Source organism: Coloeus monedula (assembly GCF_965178545.1).
Source record: "Coloeus monedula genome assembly, chromosome: 2".
NCBI lineage: Eukaryota > Metazoa > Chordata > Aves > Passeriformes > Corvidae > Coloeus > Coloeus monedula.
The window spans coordinates 98,711,646-98,726,188 of NC_138782.1; the positions used below are offsets into that span (position 1 = coordinate 98,711,646).

At 36.1% G+C, this 14,543-nt stretch overlaps 1 protein-coding gene across 1 annotated transcript in view; it reads right to left on the reverse strand.

The window, feature by feature from the left end:
• Window positions 1–256: 256 nt before the first annotated feature.
• Window positions 257–14,543, reverse strand: part of MYOM2 (myomesin 2) — a 76,718-nt gene continuing 62,431 nt past the window's right edge. Inside the window, exons 30-38 of the mRNA XM_082303316.1 lie at window positions 12,807–12,920; window positions 11,372–11,459; window positions 8,283–8,321; window positions 7,494–7,599; window positions 4,669–4,832; window positions 4,313–4,349; window positions 4,168–4,190; window positions 3,299–3,354; window positions 257–1,340 (exon numbers count right to left, since the gene is read on the reverse strand). Of these exons, the coding sequence (XP_082159442.1) occupies window positions 1,014–1,340; window positions 3,299–3,354; window positions 4,168–4,190; window positions 4,313–4,349; window positions 4,669–4,832; window positions 7,494–7,599; window positions 8,283–8,321; window positions 11,372–11,459; window positions 12,807–12,920 (954 nt within the window). The 3' untranslated portion in view covers window positions 257–1,013. The remainder of the gene's footprint in view (window positions 1,341–3,298; window positions 3,355–4,167; window positions 4,191–4,312; window positions 4,350–4,668; window positions 4,833–7,493; window positions 7,600–8,282; window positions 8,322–11,371; window positions 11,460–12,806; window positions 12,921–14,543) is intronic.

Below are 14,543 nucleotides of genomic sequence, written 5' to 3' on the forward strand. Positions count from 1 at the left end.
ATGTATTGCATGAGAGATAGCTGAACAACTAACGCCCATCCTATTTGAATGTTTCACAATAAGAATATATTTATATTTTTGTCTAGAAGAACATCACTTCACCCATGGAAGAGTTCTCTTGTTCTTTTTGGTGAGAGGAGAATCAAAGACATAATTATCTTAAGTGACTGAATTGTATACATATCTTCTGGTGCCAGTTTAAGCTTGACCTGTATTGTAAAAAGTAAAATGAATGTTGCAAGTGCCACCCAGTGACTGTGATTAACCATAATTTGCATTCTTTATTGAAAGTCAATAGTCTGCATGCTACCAGCTGTGAAATTGTGCAATAAGCAATAATTAAACAATGAAGAAGAGTAAATAGAACTAGTTAGGTGTGATCTGGAGCAGTGAGTAGCAAAGGTGACTTTTAAAGTTTTATTAGCACAAAGCAGGAAAAACAAGGTACAACCATGTGACCTATGGTTCAGTGAGAAAACAGTGAACATTTGTAAAAGTTTACTAAAATCACACTGTTGATAGGACAAGAGTATCTCTACTAAAGCAAGACTATTCACTAAACTTACAGGGCCAAAGGTTTCAAAACCAAAAGGACCATCTCTGAATATCTATCTAACTGCAGTTCACTACCTTTACTGATGGGACGTTTGTTCTCAGAGGCTTTTTGGGTTCCTTGGAGTTTTGAGGTTTTTTTACAGAGGATTGAGAAGTGTGAAAATGAAAGTTTACTGTTGGTTTGTAGGCTTTTGAAACTTGCCACTGCATATGGGAACCTCTGGCAGGAATTTGGCTATACACTGTTTGCAAGTCCTACTCTATTAGATGCACTCAAAATGAGATTGTTGCAGATGTGTACAGCACCACAGCACAGCTACCTCCCTACAGCAAATTTAAAAGCTCAGTTTCCCTTTGGACATTACCAATGAATTTTGTGTGGAAATAGCTCAAATACAGTTTACGTATTCTATTCTGTTTGTCAAACATAGTGTGAAGCTTCACTTGTTACTGGATCTTCACTTTGCCTGAGGTTTGAGGACTTCTTCTGATGGTGGTATTGGCCTGGGTTTAGCAAGTTGGCCAGGCTTAATTTCAGGCATTTTTTCACCATGTCTGTACACACTTACAGTGACATCCACTGTTTCCCCTCCATACTTGTTCTTGACATGGATGCTATATTTGCCTGAATCTTCTGAAGTCACTCCCTTGATTGTTAAACTGGCATATTTCCCTTGTTCCAGTGAAATTGCATAGTGCTCATCAATTTCAAAGGTCTTGTCGTTCTTGAACCAAACCACTTCAGGGTCAGGATTTCCAAACACAGTACAGGTCAGATTCAGTGTCTGAGGGAGGAAAACATAAGTAATTTTGAGATCAGTACAATTTGTTTAACTAGAATATTCTCAGTATTGCTTTCAGGCATTTTTTATTCTTAGATAATTAAACTAAGATATAGTATCATGTTCTTGAAGACTGAAAAGTATACTGAAAAGTAGAGTCTCTAATATTTCTTTTTCCCTTGAGTCAGACTTTCGACCATGTCACCGGTGACTGTGATACAGTAATAGCCTCAGGGTTACAGTGTCTGAAGATGGTAAGTTGGACTGTCATTGCAGTCCTGCCTGCAGGAGACTCCTGACAACCCATTAGTCTGACATGAGGTTCAGGCAATGATAGTTTTAAAAACATCCTTGAAGCTTCCCTGTACACAGCAGGGTGGAAAACTGAGCAAATCTTTTCTGACCAAGGCCTCCTGAGGTTATTGCTTGAAATGATTAAAAAAAAAAATCACTTAAAAATAGAATACACAACATGAATCACTGGACATTGACTCCAGGTGCTGCTGACTGGTAAAGTGGAAATATTTTATGAAGAATGAATAATACATAAGTACTGGAAAAGTGCTCCTAGAATCATGGAATGGTTTGGGTTAGAAGGGACCTGAAAGATCATCTACTTCCCATTCCACTGCCATGGGGAGAGACATCTTCCACAGGCAGGGACACCTTCCACTAGACAGGGTTGCTCACAGTCCTATCCACCCTGGCCATGTGTAGCATACTCAGAAAATAGCTGACATTACGTAATGGACCATCCTGGCAGCCTAGGTGTTTTTCAACCACTGAACTGAGACTTAAGGAGCTCATAAAATTTTGATGAGCATTCTTCCAAATTTTTGTAGATGCACTGCTGAACCCCATTTTGACCACCCTCTATGTATGTGTATGTAAACTTAATGTATTTACGTACAGTGATCACAGAAAAAATGAAAGAAACATCTGAGAAGTTGCATTGATTAGTTCCTACTTTTTTCACCTTTGCTGAAAACTCATTCTGTGCAAAATTTGGCCCTAGATAACTAAGACACCTTAAGAATTTAACATATGCAGCATTGTGTTAAGAAAGAAAAAAGAAAAAAAAAAAACAGGAAAAAGTAAAACAAATTAAAAACCCTACTGTTAACAACCCCAAACTGACAATTTCTACCAGAATTCTTCCTTTTATTGCCTCCTCATTCCCCTTCAGGTTTTACCAAATCCTGATCCAGAGGGAGCTGAGAAAGTCCATCTGTGTTCACACTTGCATGTTTCTGAGCAATGTTTTTTATGATTGATGATAACTGAATAGATGTCATATAATTCAGAGTAAAAATAAAACAGGAAGAAATTTTCAGTGATCAAAATCACCATATGTTCACAAATAGAAGTGATCTTGCACAATTCATGCATCCAAAGTCAGAATGCTGAAGGAAGATTTACTCACTCTGGGTACAATCTAGTGGCAAGCTAAGTCTTTGAGTATTCTGGAAGAAGTGATATTGTGTAGAAGGCAAAGTTAACTAATAGCACAGTAGGAAGCTAGGAATAGCAAAGTTAACTAATAGTCTAGTAGGAACTAGACTTACTACAAAATATTTAAAAGAGTAATTATGCAAGCACAAAAATGAAATTTTGGGAAAATAACCTTCTCTCTAATGCCATGAGTTTTATTCTTTCTGTCCTTTTTGTAAGATGGGCAACTTTTAATTACTATTGCTTTCAAAAGCTACCTCATTTAAAAGCAACTAATAAATCATAATAATTAATCAAGTCTTAATAAGTTAATATTAAGAACTTAGCAGAGAACAGATATATTCCAGTCAATTTAGATAACTTGGGTCTGTTCCAATTTATCAAATTATAGATTTGAACTAAAAATCAAATTATTCTCCTTCTGCTTTCAGTTTCTATGAAATCATCTACCTCCCCTCACCTTTAGACATCAAAGTAAACTGCTCAGCATGACAAAAAGCTGTCCTTACCTTTCCCTCCATTATAGTAACAACATCAGGCAAACCACCAATGACTTTACCACGATCTAGGAGTTAAAGAAAAATATGGTGACTGTGTGCAGTTTAGACTTCAAAATTACTCATTTTTAATGATTTTACAACTTTGTGTCATGACTCACAGTTTTGTTTTTTTGTTTTTTTTTAACTTTACAAAAACTATACATTTTTTGTGATATTTTGGGAGTGTTTTAATGTGTTATATAGTTGCCTTAGATTTTCTTCACAGAGATTGTGCCACAGCATTCTAAACTGATACACATAACAACCCTGAAGCTACTGCTGAGATTGACAGTTTGTGCTTTGGGCCCAGAGCAAAGTAAGGAGGGCATTTTTAGCATCCTGGTGGTATCTAAAAACTAAGGAAAATTTGTTCTGCCACTGTCTTTGTTGGCAGAAGCATCATGTCATCACCAGGGAATAGATATCATTTCCAGTACTCCTACAGTCCCTAACAGTAATGAGCTTCCCCATAGTCTGGGTCTCAGCAAGCAGTGCACAACACACAGCAGTAAGCAATCTTAATGGATAGATTTGGTATCCTCAGCAGCTTTCAGTCTCAACACCCCCTTGTATGACACAATTCACACTTCACCAAATCTCTGCAGACACAAGGTACAGTGGAGGCTTGAAAAATATGTAAAGTGTTTAGTGGGTTTCCATAGCAATTAAAGACAACTAAATCCACAAATTACTATTGTTATTGTGATATTTTGTGCTAAGAGAGGATTTCTGCAGCCACAGAACTCAGTAAATTATGGCAGCATATCATGATGGATGCTTTAAAAAGAACACTAGATCACATTGTTAAACACCTGTGATAAAATGTGAAATAAACTTACTTTTCTCAGCAAAAGCAGCTGCCCTAAAGTTGTTGAAAAAGAAAGAGAAACATAAGGTGTTATTGATGAAATTAATAATAAAATATTTTGTGTAAGCAAAGGCACTGTTGTTATGGCATTAAAACACAAAAGATGCAGCACTTACTTGAGTCGCTGGAACTCTGCATATGCATCATCAAAAGCTGTAACAAAACAATTGAGAGGGTTATTTTCCATGAACATGACTTGCACTTGGGGTTCAATACAAACATTTAAACACATACCCATGTTACAGCTTTTTTAAAACCCATGCAGGGTCACACAGTAGCACAAAGAGAAACCAGACTCCTGAAACCTGTGCTGAAAACAGATACAAGACTAAAAAGATGATAACACTTATAAAACTGTACTATAACTGGTTCTGATCAAAGACTATCTGTTTTTACTATAATTCCTCTATTTCCAGTAAAATCTGCATAGTCTATGAAAAGGCACAATATAAATCTGATCTTAGAAATATACCTTGCCCAGACAGATCAAGTGTACGTTTGTAGGATTCCTTGCTACCAAAGATTTCAAAGGTGTAGTTCCCCTTATCCTTTTCAGTGGGTTCTCTTATCTGCAACCAGGCAACATCCTCTCCACCTCCAATCTTCATCTTTTCACCAGAAGAAATCTTAGATTCCCTGAAAAAAAAAAAAAGATTAATAGAGATGAGTTTGAACATTCTTTTCCTGTATATTGTCCATAGGAAATTATCCATAAAAAGTCACAAATGATAACATACTAAAGCTATATGATAACATACTTAAGCTATAAATAGATTGCAACTAATGGGCTCATTTTCTCAGAATAGTCTTTGCTTCCTGATGGGGAGTATGAAACACTTTGAAAACATTTTAAAAATATTAGCTTGAGTTTTCACTCCAAAGCTCCATTTGTTCACCCTTTTCTCTTTCTCCTTCTCTCCTCACACAGAGCTATGCTTACATCTTTATGCACATACACAGCTCTGTGTGAAAGTGTTTAGAGTTCTGTACACTTCATACACAGAAAAATAGAATACATAAGGATTGTAAATTATAGGCATCTTTTTTTGATGAAGGAAGGATATATTTTGTCTTTCATTAACTTCAAAAATCAATTAACAAAAGATTTTTATAAAGTTATTCTTGCATCAAGTTAAAATACACTTTTGTTTTTTGAAAAACAAAAAGACAACACTTCTTAACTGCAGATAAGCAATAAAAACTCTTTAAAAAACCATGGCATTAGCTTGACTTATCATCACTTCTTGGTTAAGAACAAAAGAAATGCTCTGCAGATTCAGATCAGGTGGTTTGTCTGTCCTGAAGAGAGGAAATAGAAGAAACTATTTAATCAGAGTATGTAAACCAGATCACTTTCAATGGCTCAAAGAGAATTTTCCTCTTTCACTCTAACTAAGGAAATACTTCTTTTCATTCTTCCTCCCCAAGCATCTTTAGCTGGAATTTTAATAAATGAAGTCAGTTATAGCTTTTTCTTGATCACTCATTTTATTTGCCCAGACCGAGCTGATTTGACTCCATAGCTGAAGTTATTTTGATAGGGAAAAGGTATTTTTACCATTTCCCTTTCTTTAGGGCAACTTCATTGTGTTCAGCCTACCAAATTAGATTTCTGAATAGAAACTGCTATATATTAGAAAATATTACATATAATGTTTCCCACTGTGGCCTGAGTGGAGGATGAGTACTAGCTCTAGGACTTGTATTGCACTCCATGCTATGCAAGACAGTGGATAATTCAATGCTAGCTAGAAATTTACCTGGTAAAAAAAAAATAAAAATATGGGTTGTGTAGCCTTTCAATTTTTCCAGGAAAAAATTTTGCTGTAGCCCCATTTAAAGGATCAGGGAATTTTGGAGAGATTGGTGCATTGGTTGGTTGGTTTTGGTCTCTGTTTTGACTTTAAAGCTCTGATTATAGTCATTATATTAATATAAGAATAGAAATCTTATTCATGCATAATCTGTGTTCAATGATCTTCTAGACAAAGTGTAAGACATTATAAAATCTGAAATATTTAGGGAGTCCTGTATGTAAAAGCAAAAGAAAATACAAATGTAAATGTAAATGTAAATGTAGATGTAAATGTAGATGTAAATGTAGATGTAAATGTAGATGTAAATATAAATATATATCAGTGTGCACACTGATATTTCCATATTAGCCATGTAGCATTCTTCAGTTTTATACTTCTATGGGATGGATGGTGGAATAGACTGCCACTTTTAAAACTCAAGCATAAAAGGCAGAGGCAATTTTTTTTTTCCTTTTCCTTACCATCATACTGGTATTACTATCATGAAAGAAGAAGAACTTTATAAATACAATGCTTGAGATATAAATACAGTTACACAGCCTTGCAGAAGTGTTCCTGAGCTCCCTGAACATGATGATAATTAACACTTTGTTTGTGTTTCTGTCTTCATAAAAACCATTGCAAATTTTGGACAACATATTGATATTCCTGTCTAAGTCAGACCAGGTCATTGTGTGTAATCTTTGCAAGCCATCAAGAAATGTGGAAGTTGAAATCACTGGAAGAGTTTTAAAATCCTTTCAAATATTACCTGCAGTTTCAAACAAGCGAGGGCTTGACATAACAAAGCATTTGAACAAATATTTAGCTACATTAATACATTATTAGTAGATACACAGATGATTTGACTGTCTCCAAAGTCAAAGATTAATGTAACAAGAGACTGGAAAACTGTTAGGAACTTTAAAGCTCATTTTTGGCCATATTCTCAGCTCTGAGGGTTATTCTCAAGGTGTTCTGTGCCCCATTGAATATCTTTTCAAAGAGAAGTATCAAAATTAAAATATTTTGGGTTACTTAAGACTGTATCAGTTTGGGAAAAAAATCATTCTGTTCTTAACACAGGCTTTTATTAAACTGTGAGAGCAGATCCTTGATATTCACCTAGAACTGGGGGGAGTTTCATCCACTTTAGAAAAAGGCAGCCCTGAATAGGAAACTATGCCCAAATGTTTTGCTATCTTTTAATCAACCAGATAATACAATGGAAGACAAACAGTCTTGTGTGGAATGAGAGAACACAATACTATAGATTCATTTCTTTCTGTGTGTTACAGCCCTCCTGATGGATGTTGGACTAGCCTTATAATATTTCTTTTACCTTATGTACTTTCTATGTTAAAAGAGAATATATTGTTCTGCAAAGAGAAATTCATTAATGTGGTCCAGTTGTTAAATGAATGCCCCAGAATAGTAAATACTAAATTGCAAAGACAGCATATTTTTCTCAAGTAAAATTGAAAAAAATATTCTCATCTACCTGTGGCACCAGGTGACTTTCATTTCTTCATTGTAGTATTTCAAGAAACACTGGAGCCTTATTCCTTCCTCAGTGCAAAGAATCTTCAGTGGAGAAGCTGACTTACCTATATAAAATAGAGTATATGTGGATCAAATAGGAGAGATAGTGGAATGAACAGGAAATAGAGGAATGGATTATTTGTACTGTCTGGACAAAAGAAAATTCAAGACCTGGGTCATGATTCTCAACTATCATAGAGACAATTGTCATACCTCTCACAGAACATCTGCTGATTTATAACAGATGAAAGTTCAGTATCAGTTTATGACTTTATTTTCATATACAAGCATTATGACTGGCAAGATCCATTGTGAAATAATGATCTAGGCATACAATTGCCATGAAAGAGTATTGTAATGATTCTAGTTACATAAAAATTTTATTCTTGTGCAAACCCTGTTCTTTCAGTGGAAAAAACAGCTTCTCACTGGGAACAGATCCAGAACCTCATTCTCTATATCAAGAGAATATATTCACTTACTAATGGGAAGCAGGAAGAAAATTGTTGCTGCAACATTTTCACTGTATCTAAACCAAACAAACCAGGTGGAATAATACTTTGTTCCCTTTTAATAATGTCAATTAGTAAGGTCAACTGCTTGTTCAGAAACTTAATAACATCCATAATAATGTAAGCATCAGGACTCTCAGAGATTTCCCACTTAAAATAAAAATTCTCTGTCTCACCCTCGCATGACTTCAAAATAAAAAACCACTACATGAATATTCAAGACAGCATTTACTTACCACTCACTCCACTCAATGCCAGAATTATATCATCATAAACTGCAGAGAGAAAGAAGAAAAAGGAAGAAAATGTACCATCAAAATTCAATCAGTATATAGCTTTGTTACGTTCAGTTTAATTAAAGCAATATGGGAAATCTTCATATCCTTAAGCAAAGAAAACCATTAAAATTGCAACAGGTGTACAGGACAAATTGGAAACTCTCTGTGTACAGCATATGAATTCTCTGCTGTGTCACTCAGTATCTCGGCCTTTTGTGGAGACAGCTATCTGCTGCCAAACCTTTGTCTCTCTCCCTTAGGCCAGCAAAAAGAAAAAAGTCATTAAAACTGAATAGTTCACATTCAAAGGAGAGTGCAGGTGAAAAAGAAATTATCTCATTCTTGGTGAGGTTTCACCTTCTCCCTGTAGGATGGCATTTTACAAAAGTAGTCTTTTAACAGCAAGTGAAATAAAGCAGGTATCATATCAAGCTTTTGAAATATCACAGAGCTGATTGGTTTGTAGCAGGAGAGAACCCCAGATACAAGGGTACAAGAGTGAGGAACCCTTTCATAGCAGAAGAATCATATTCGGTGACACCATGTAAGATAGAAAGAAAAAGAAGCACCATAGTCTAAATAATGCATAGTCAAGACTGAAGGATTCTTATTCAGTGCTGATGAATTTTTATGAATATGGAAGACAGAGGAATGAGTGAAGTTCAGAAAATACTACTTATATATTTTTTCTGTTTTGATCTGTATATGCACATTTTTGTCTCTGCTAAAATAAATCATGATTCAGTCCCATATCTCTTTGCAATCTCCAGTACACTTCTGCTGATACCTTGCCATAAGGAAATGAATTGCATATTATATATAGCTTACATTTCACTGTCTGAGATGGTAGGGTTATGTTAACCATACTGTCTAAATGAGGGTGGGTTTTTATTCTGAGAGAACAATGGGCAGAATTTATGCAAAATAAATATGCCTGGGAGATTATCAATTGATAATACAGTCTTCTGCAATAAACCATATCTTAAGAACAGCCAGATACTCATTTTTCCTCTTATTACAGGTACTTCCTCCATCTGCTGAAAAGGAAAGCTAAGATCTTTGGTAAACTGGGTTAATTTTTTAACATGTCTTTCTCCTTCTAGTACAAGCCTGCCAAATATACTCATTATTTGGGTCAAATATCTGTCTACATGCAGGTGGAATTAATCTAGATTCACTTTGGCCTAGTTGGTGGGACCTAGGCAAATAAGCCCAGGAAAGCTCTCTTCACCAAAGTTAAGTAAAATTCATTCATGTTGGCAACAGATCAGTGTTTGTTATGGACTCAGAATATTCTGAGTTGTCAGGAACATACAAGAATCATCAAGTCCAAGTCCTTAGTGAATGGCCCCTACAGGGATCAAACCCACCACCTTGGCATTATTAGCACTACACTTTAACCAACTGAGCTAGTCTCAGGGTCAAAGAAAACTGACAGTTTTGACAGAAAAAAAAAAAACATAATTAGAAATAGAATTACAGTATCTCACTGTCATGCCTGATATCATATGAAACCTATTCTAAATGGCTATCATGGGTGTATTTTAGACTATATTGTCTCATTTGCATTTAAATTCATTTGAATACCAGTGCATACTGAACTTAAAGTAACCTGCCCCATAGAATATGCAGTTTTCCCTGCTCCTGCTAAACTTCTCTTTTTATCCTTTATGTTTCAAGGCTAACTCCACCATTTAGGAACCCATTGTGTGGTATTATAGTGCAGTTTTTATGTGTTGCTGGATGACATTTTCAAAGCCTCCTGGACCCACAGAATTAGATACAGTGAATTCTCTAAATAGGCATTTCACTGTACATTTCAAGCACAACAGTCTGCCATACCTGAAGAATAGTCCCTGGAAGCTGGACCCCCGACCATATGATGGAGACCTACTGTATGTTTTGCTTATTCCAGTGGTCAGGATACACATACACAAATCCATAGACTAAGGGAATGCTATCTGTGTATATATCAAAGGACAGGAAGGGAGGAGGTGATTGATGAGAACATATTGCAAAGTGTGGGACCTGAGCACGACATAAAGAGTATGGAATAAGGGACAGAAATTGCACTGGTTTCGGCTGGGAGAGAGTTATTTTTTTCATAGCAGCTTTCTGGTTCTGTGTTTTGGATTTGTGACTAAACTAGTGTTGATAACACAGGGATGTTTTAGCTATTGTTGAGCACTGCTTGTACAATGTGGAAGTCTTTTATTTCTTCTCTTCAGACTGCATCACCAAGGGGAGGCTGGGGGTGCACAAGAAGTCGGGAGGCAAAACAGCCAAGAGAGTTGACCCCAAATGACCCAAAGGACACTTCATACCATATGACATCATACCCAGTATATAAATCTGAGGGGAAAAGGAGAAAGTAAGGAACATTTGGAGTGATGATTTTTGTCTTCCCAAGTCACTGTTATATGTGACAGAGCCTGGCTTTACTGGAGACAGCTGAACACCTGCCTGCCCATGGGAAACAGTGAGTGAATCCCTTGTTTTGCTTTGCCTGTATATACAGCTTTTGGTCTACTTATTAAGCAGTCTTTAGCTCAACCCAGGAGTTTTCTCACTTCTCCCCATTCAACTCTCTTCCCCCATCTCACGGAAAGAGAGTGAGCAAGTGGCTGTGTGGGGCTGAGATGCCAGCTGTCACTAAGCCACAAAACAGTTTTATGATTTAGAATCAAAATCCCAGTCCCCACTGAGGGTCCCACATCAACATAGCACTTAATTGCTTTAGGGTTTTTTGTAGATATTAAAGCTTAACAAACCTGAGAGAGAGCAATCTCACATAAAATGGATTGTCTGTCTCATTAGAAACATACTTGATCTCTTGCCTGTCAAAGTGCTAGAGATTAATCACAGCAATGCCCAGTGTCGCCCCTCCTAAACTGCTGACCTGCAGTTCAGGTCTCTACAACATAAGAGAAATGAAATGCAAAGAATTCCAAAATATATGCTAATTTGCCATTTACAAGGATAGACCTTTGACATCTCTGGACAACAGGCAGAGATCAGTATTCCATTACAGTAAAATGGAATGTTACCTTTTCCTGATAATTCAAGAGAAGATACATCATGACCTCTATCATCTGATAGTGTCGCCTTATAAACTCCTTCATCTTTGCGAGACAGCTACAAGGAAAACACAAGATGTTTACTGACAAACTTGATACTACTAGATAGTACTGGATTTGCTCAACCCCTGCATGATTTTCTAAATAAAACAACATACATTGTACTGTCTTCTGGATAAATAATTTTACCAGTGTGGAGATGGAAACTATAAATGATTTTTTCGTGTTATTTTTATGGAAATGCATTTAGTTCTTAAGCCTAAAACCTATTCTGATTTCAGTTCAATTTCATCTAGACACCATAAGGTTTTTTGTCTTGTTCCAAAAAGACAGGATTTATCTTGGTCAGTAGAAATTACAAGCACTGTAGTAAGACGTAACAGGGCATAACTTCAACCTACACAAACTTTAGAAATGCAATTTTTCTTCAACCAAAATGATTTTTTTTAAATTATGTAAAGCATAACACAAAATCTATATCCTGCAATATCAGCTCCTTCATGCTGCTTTCATTCAAGCAGCAACTGTAGTCAAATTATATCTATGCTAAGTAAATAATTAATTCATTACCCTTGGAGAGTTTACATTCTGCAATCTATCACAGTGATATTGCATTAAAGTCAGTAGGGGTTTTTGAGTTTTGTGGTCTTATTTTAATTTCTTTTAAAACCTGAAGGAAAATATACAGTTATATATGGATTGGAGATGACTTAATACTCAGACTTACACAGATCCACAAGCACATAAACCATAGCATAAGTATCATATAATTGAATGACAAGCAACAAGAGCAATCCAAGACAAGCAGAAACCACCCTCCCAAAAAAACTCTCCTCAACAAAAATTAAGCCACTGGTAAGACAGTATCCTCTTTCAAGGGAAATGAAGGAAGGAAATTAGAAGAATATGAAGCCAATAAATAAAAAAAAATTAGATGGAATGCACATTACTGAAAGTAGAAAATCTCAATCTGGGAGGTTTTGTCACTTCACAAAGGCAGCTACTATATAAGTTAAGGTTTCAGATAGAAGATGGGTTATCCTGTTTTCATAAAGATAAATCTTAAGAAGCCATAAGCTTCAAACTTATTCATTTTAAGCAATAAAACTGAAACACTGTCAAAAACGAGGTGCTTGAACAAATTGAAAAATTAAGGAGTAGTAAGAAAAAATGAGATAGAGTTCACCCAAGGACTCTGAAGCAACTTAAGCATGAGCTCTGAGCTGATAACAAAACCAGATACTCTTTGCTAGCAATAGTAATTCACCAGCTAATTGAAGGGTAGAAAATATGTTTTTTCTTACAACTGTTCAAAGAAATCATGACAGCTGGTTTACTGCTTTGTCTGAAAATCTATAGTGTGTCAGCAGAAGCTGTAATTTGTAATTGGCAGGTGATACAGTACCTTGGGAATACTGAGGTGACACTCTCCCTTCTGCAGATCAGGCAGCTCCTCAACCTCAACCCCAGAACCATCCTTATACCACTTGAAATCGGTCTCCTTCTTTGTATTCGCAACCTGTACAACAGAAAAGGCACATAAGCCTTTTATAAGGCTATGTCCTGAGGAAAGATATTGAACTGTGGGAAGTAACATAGGTACTTTCAACATATGAAACCATTTTTTTATAACACATGTCAAACAAAGTTAAGTAAAAACCAATTTCAACCAAGTCTTACTAAGCAAATCTTAGTCCTAAAGTATTTCTTTGCAGCACAGTATACAGGTTACAACTTCAGAGTCCTGTAAAATCCTTAAAGAAAATCCTGGCAATCTCTTCACTTAAATGGTTTTGCACCCTAGCTCTGTGCTTGTGGTTTGTCTAGAGATAGCTGTGAGAAGAAGTATCTTTGAAATTAGAGCTTCTGAACTCTCCTTTATCTTTTTGTGTTTGCCTTGTGACTTCAGAGAGTTGTAACACAGAACTTAGGCCCCATCTTAGTCTTCAGCCAATTTGGAGATTTATCCTAGCTACCCAAGCAATGTCTCTCATAGCTAAGCTGCAGAAAGCAGCTGAAATTACTATTCTGACAGCATCCAAGACTTCAAAATTGTGAGCTGCACCAAAAATCCTTTTTTATTTAACCTTCTACATTGACTCCCATGGGGCATACAAAGATCTGAGGAATCCTAGAAATTGCAGTCTCTCCCAGCAAAAAGGGGTTTAACAATGTAGTGCATATGTAGAGCAGTAGTTTGAAAGCATGAATTTTGCTCTAGTAGCAGCAGCTCATGAAAACAATGCATAAATAGAGTACAGCTGTACCTCAAACACTTTTCTAATTTTTATATAAAGATTGTGTATTGTATACACTTAAAATATTGCTGGATAAATTACCCCAAACTGAATTCAAAGAAGCTAAAAGTGCAGCTCTTTTTAGCAACCCTGGCAATATATGCATTTTTTCCACTCGCTTTCAAAAACACTATGGTTTATTTGACATCACTATCCCCACACCCTCCTAAAAGTCATAAAAATGCAATGGTATTTTCATGTGTAGCCTGAATTTCAGTCAGTGTGGCTTTGGTAGAAGGACAGAGCTGGCAAGATATTTCTTAGTCCCCAGGCAGTTGCTTTTAAAAGGCTCCTTAAAAAAAAGCAAAAAACTGAACAAATGGCTAGAGGGCAGCCTGGAACTTAATACAGATCTGCAATAGCTTTCAAGTGGCTTGCTTGGAGGAAAAAGCATGAGCCAATTTCTAATCCTTTTACATTAGAGAAGTCATTCCATAGATGAACAGTTCTATGAAAGCTCTCTGTAGAGATGACAGATAGGAGGGTCTTCTATACTGTTTCCTAGACATCTCTATGAAACATGCTCAAATTAATCATATCTATTGTTGCTTAATAACCAGTGTGGTTGCTATGGATCTCTGAGAGTATTTGAGATCACCGCTTGGCCCTAAGCAATGAATTTCTAGAGAAAAGTGAGCAGCATTTTACATTTAGCAGTAACTACAAAGTGGCTGTTCCTGTAGTCCTATGACATGAGTGGCAATTTTATTTGAGCAAAGCCCGAAGGAACAAGCCTTTAATGCTTTTCAACAATTTTTCATCAAAGACTGTTAGCACTCAATCTGACAATAAATAGACTGAGTTTCAGACACATGCAATTTGCAGTGCGGAAGTTATTTCATGTT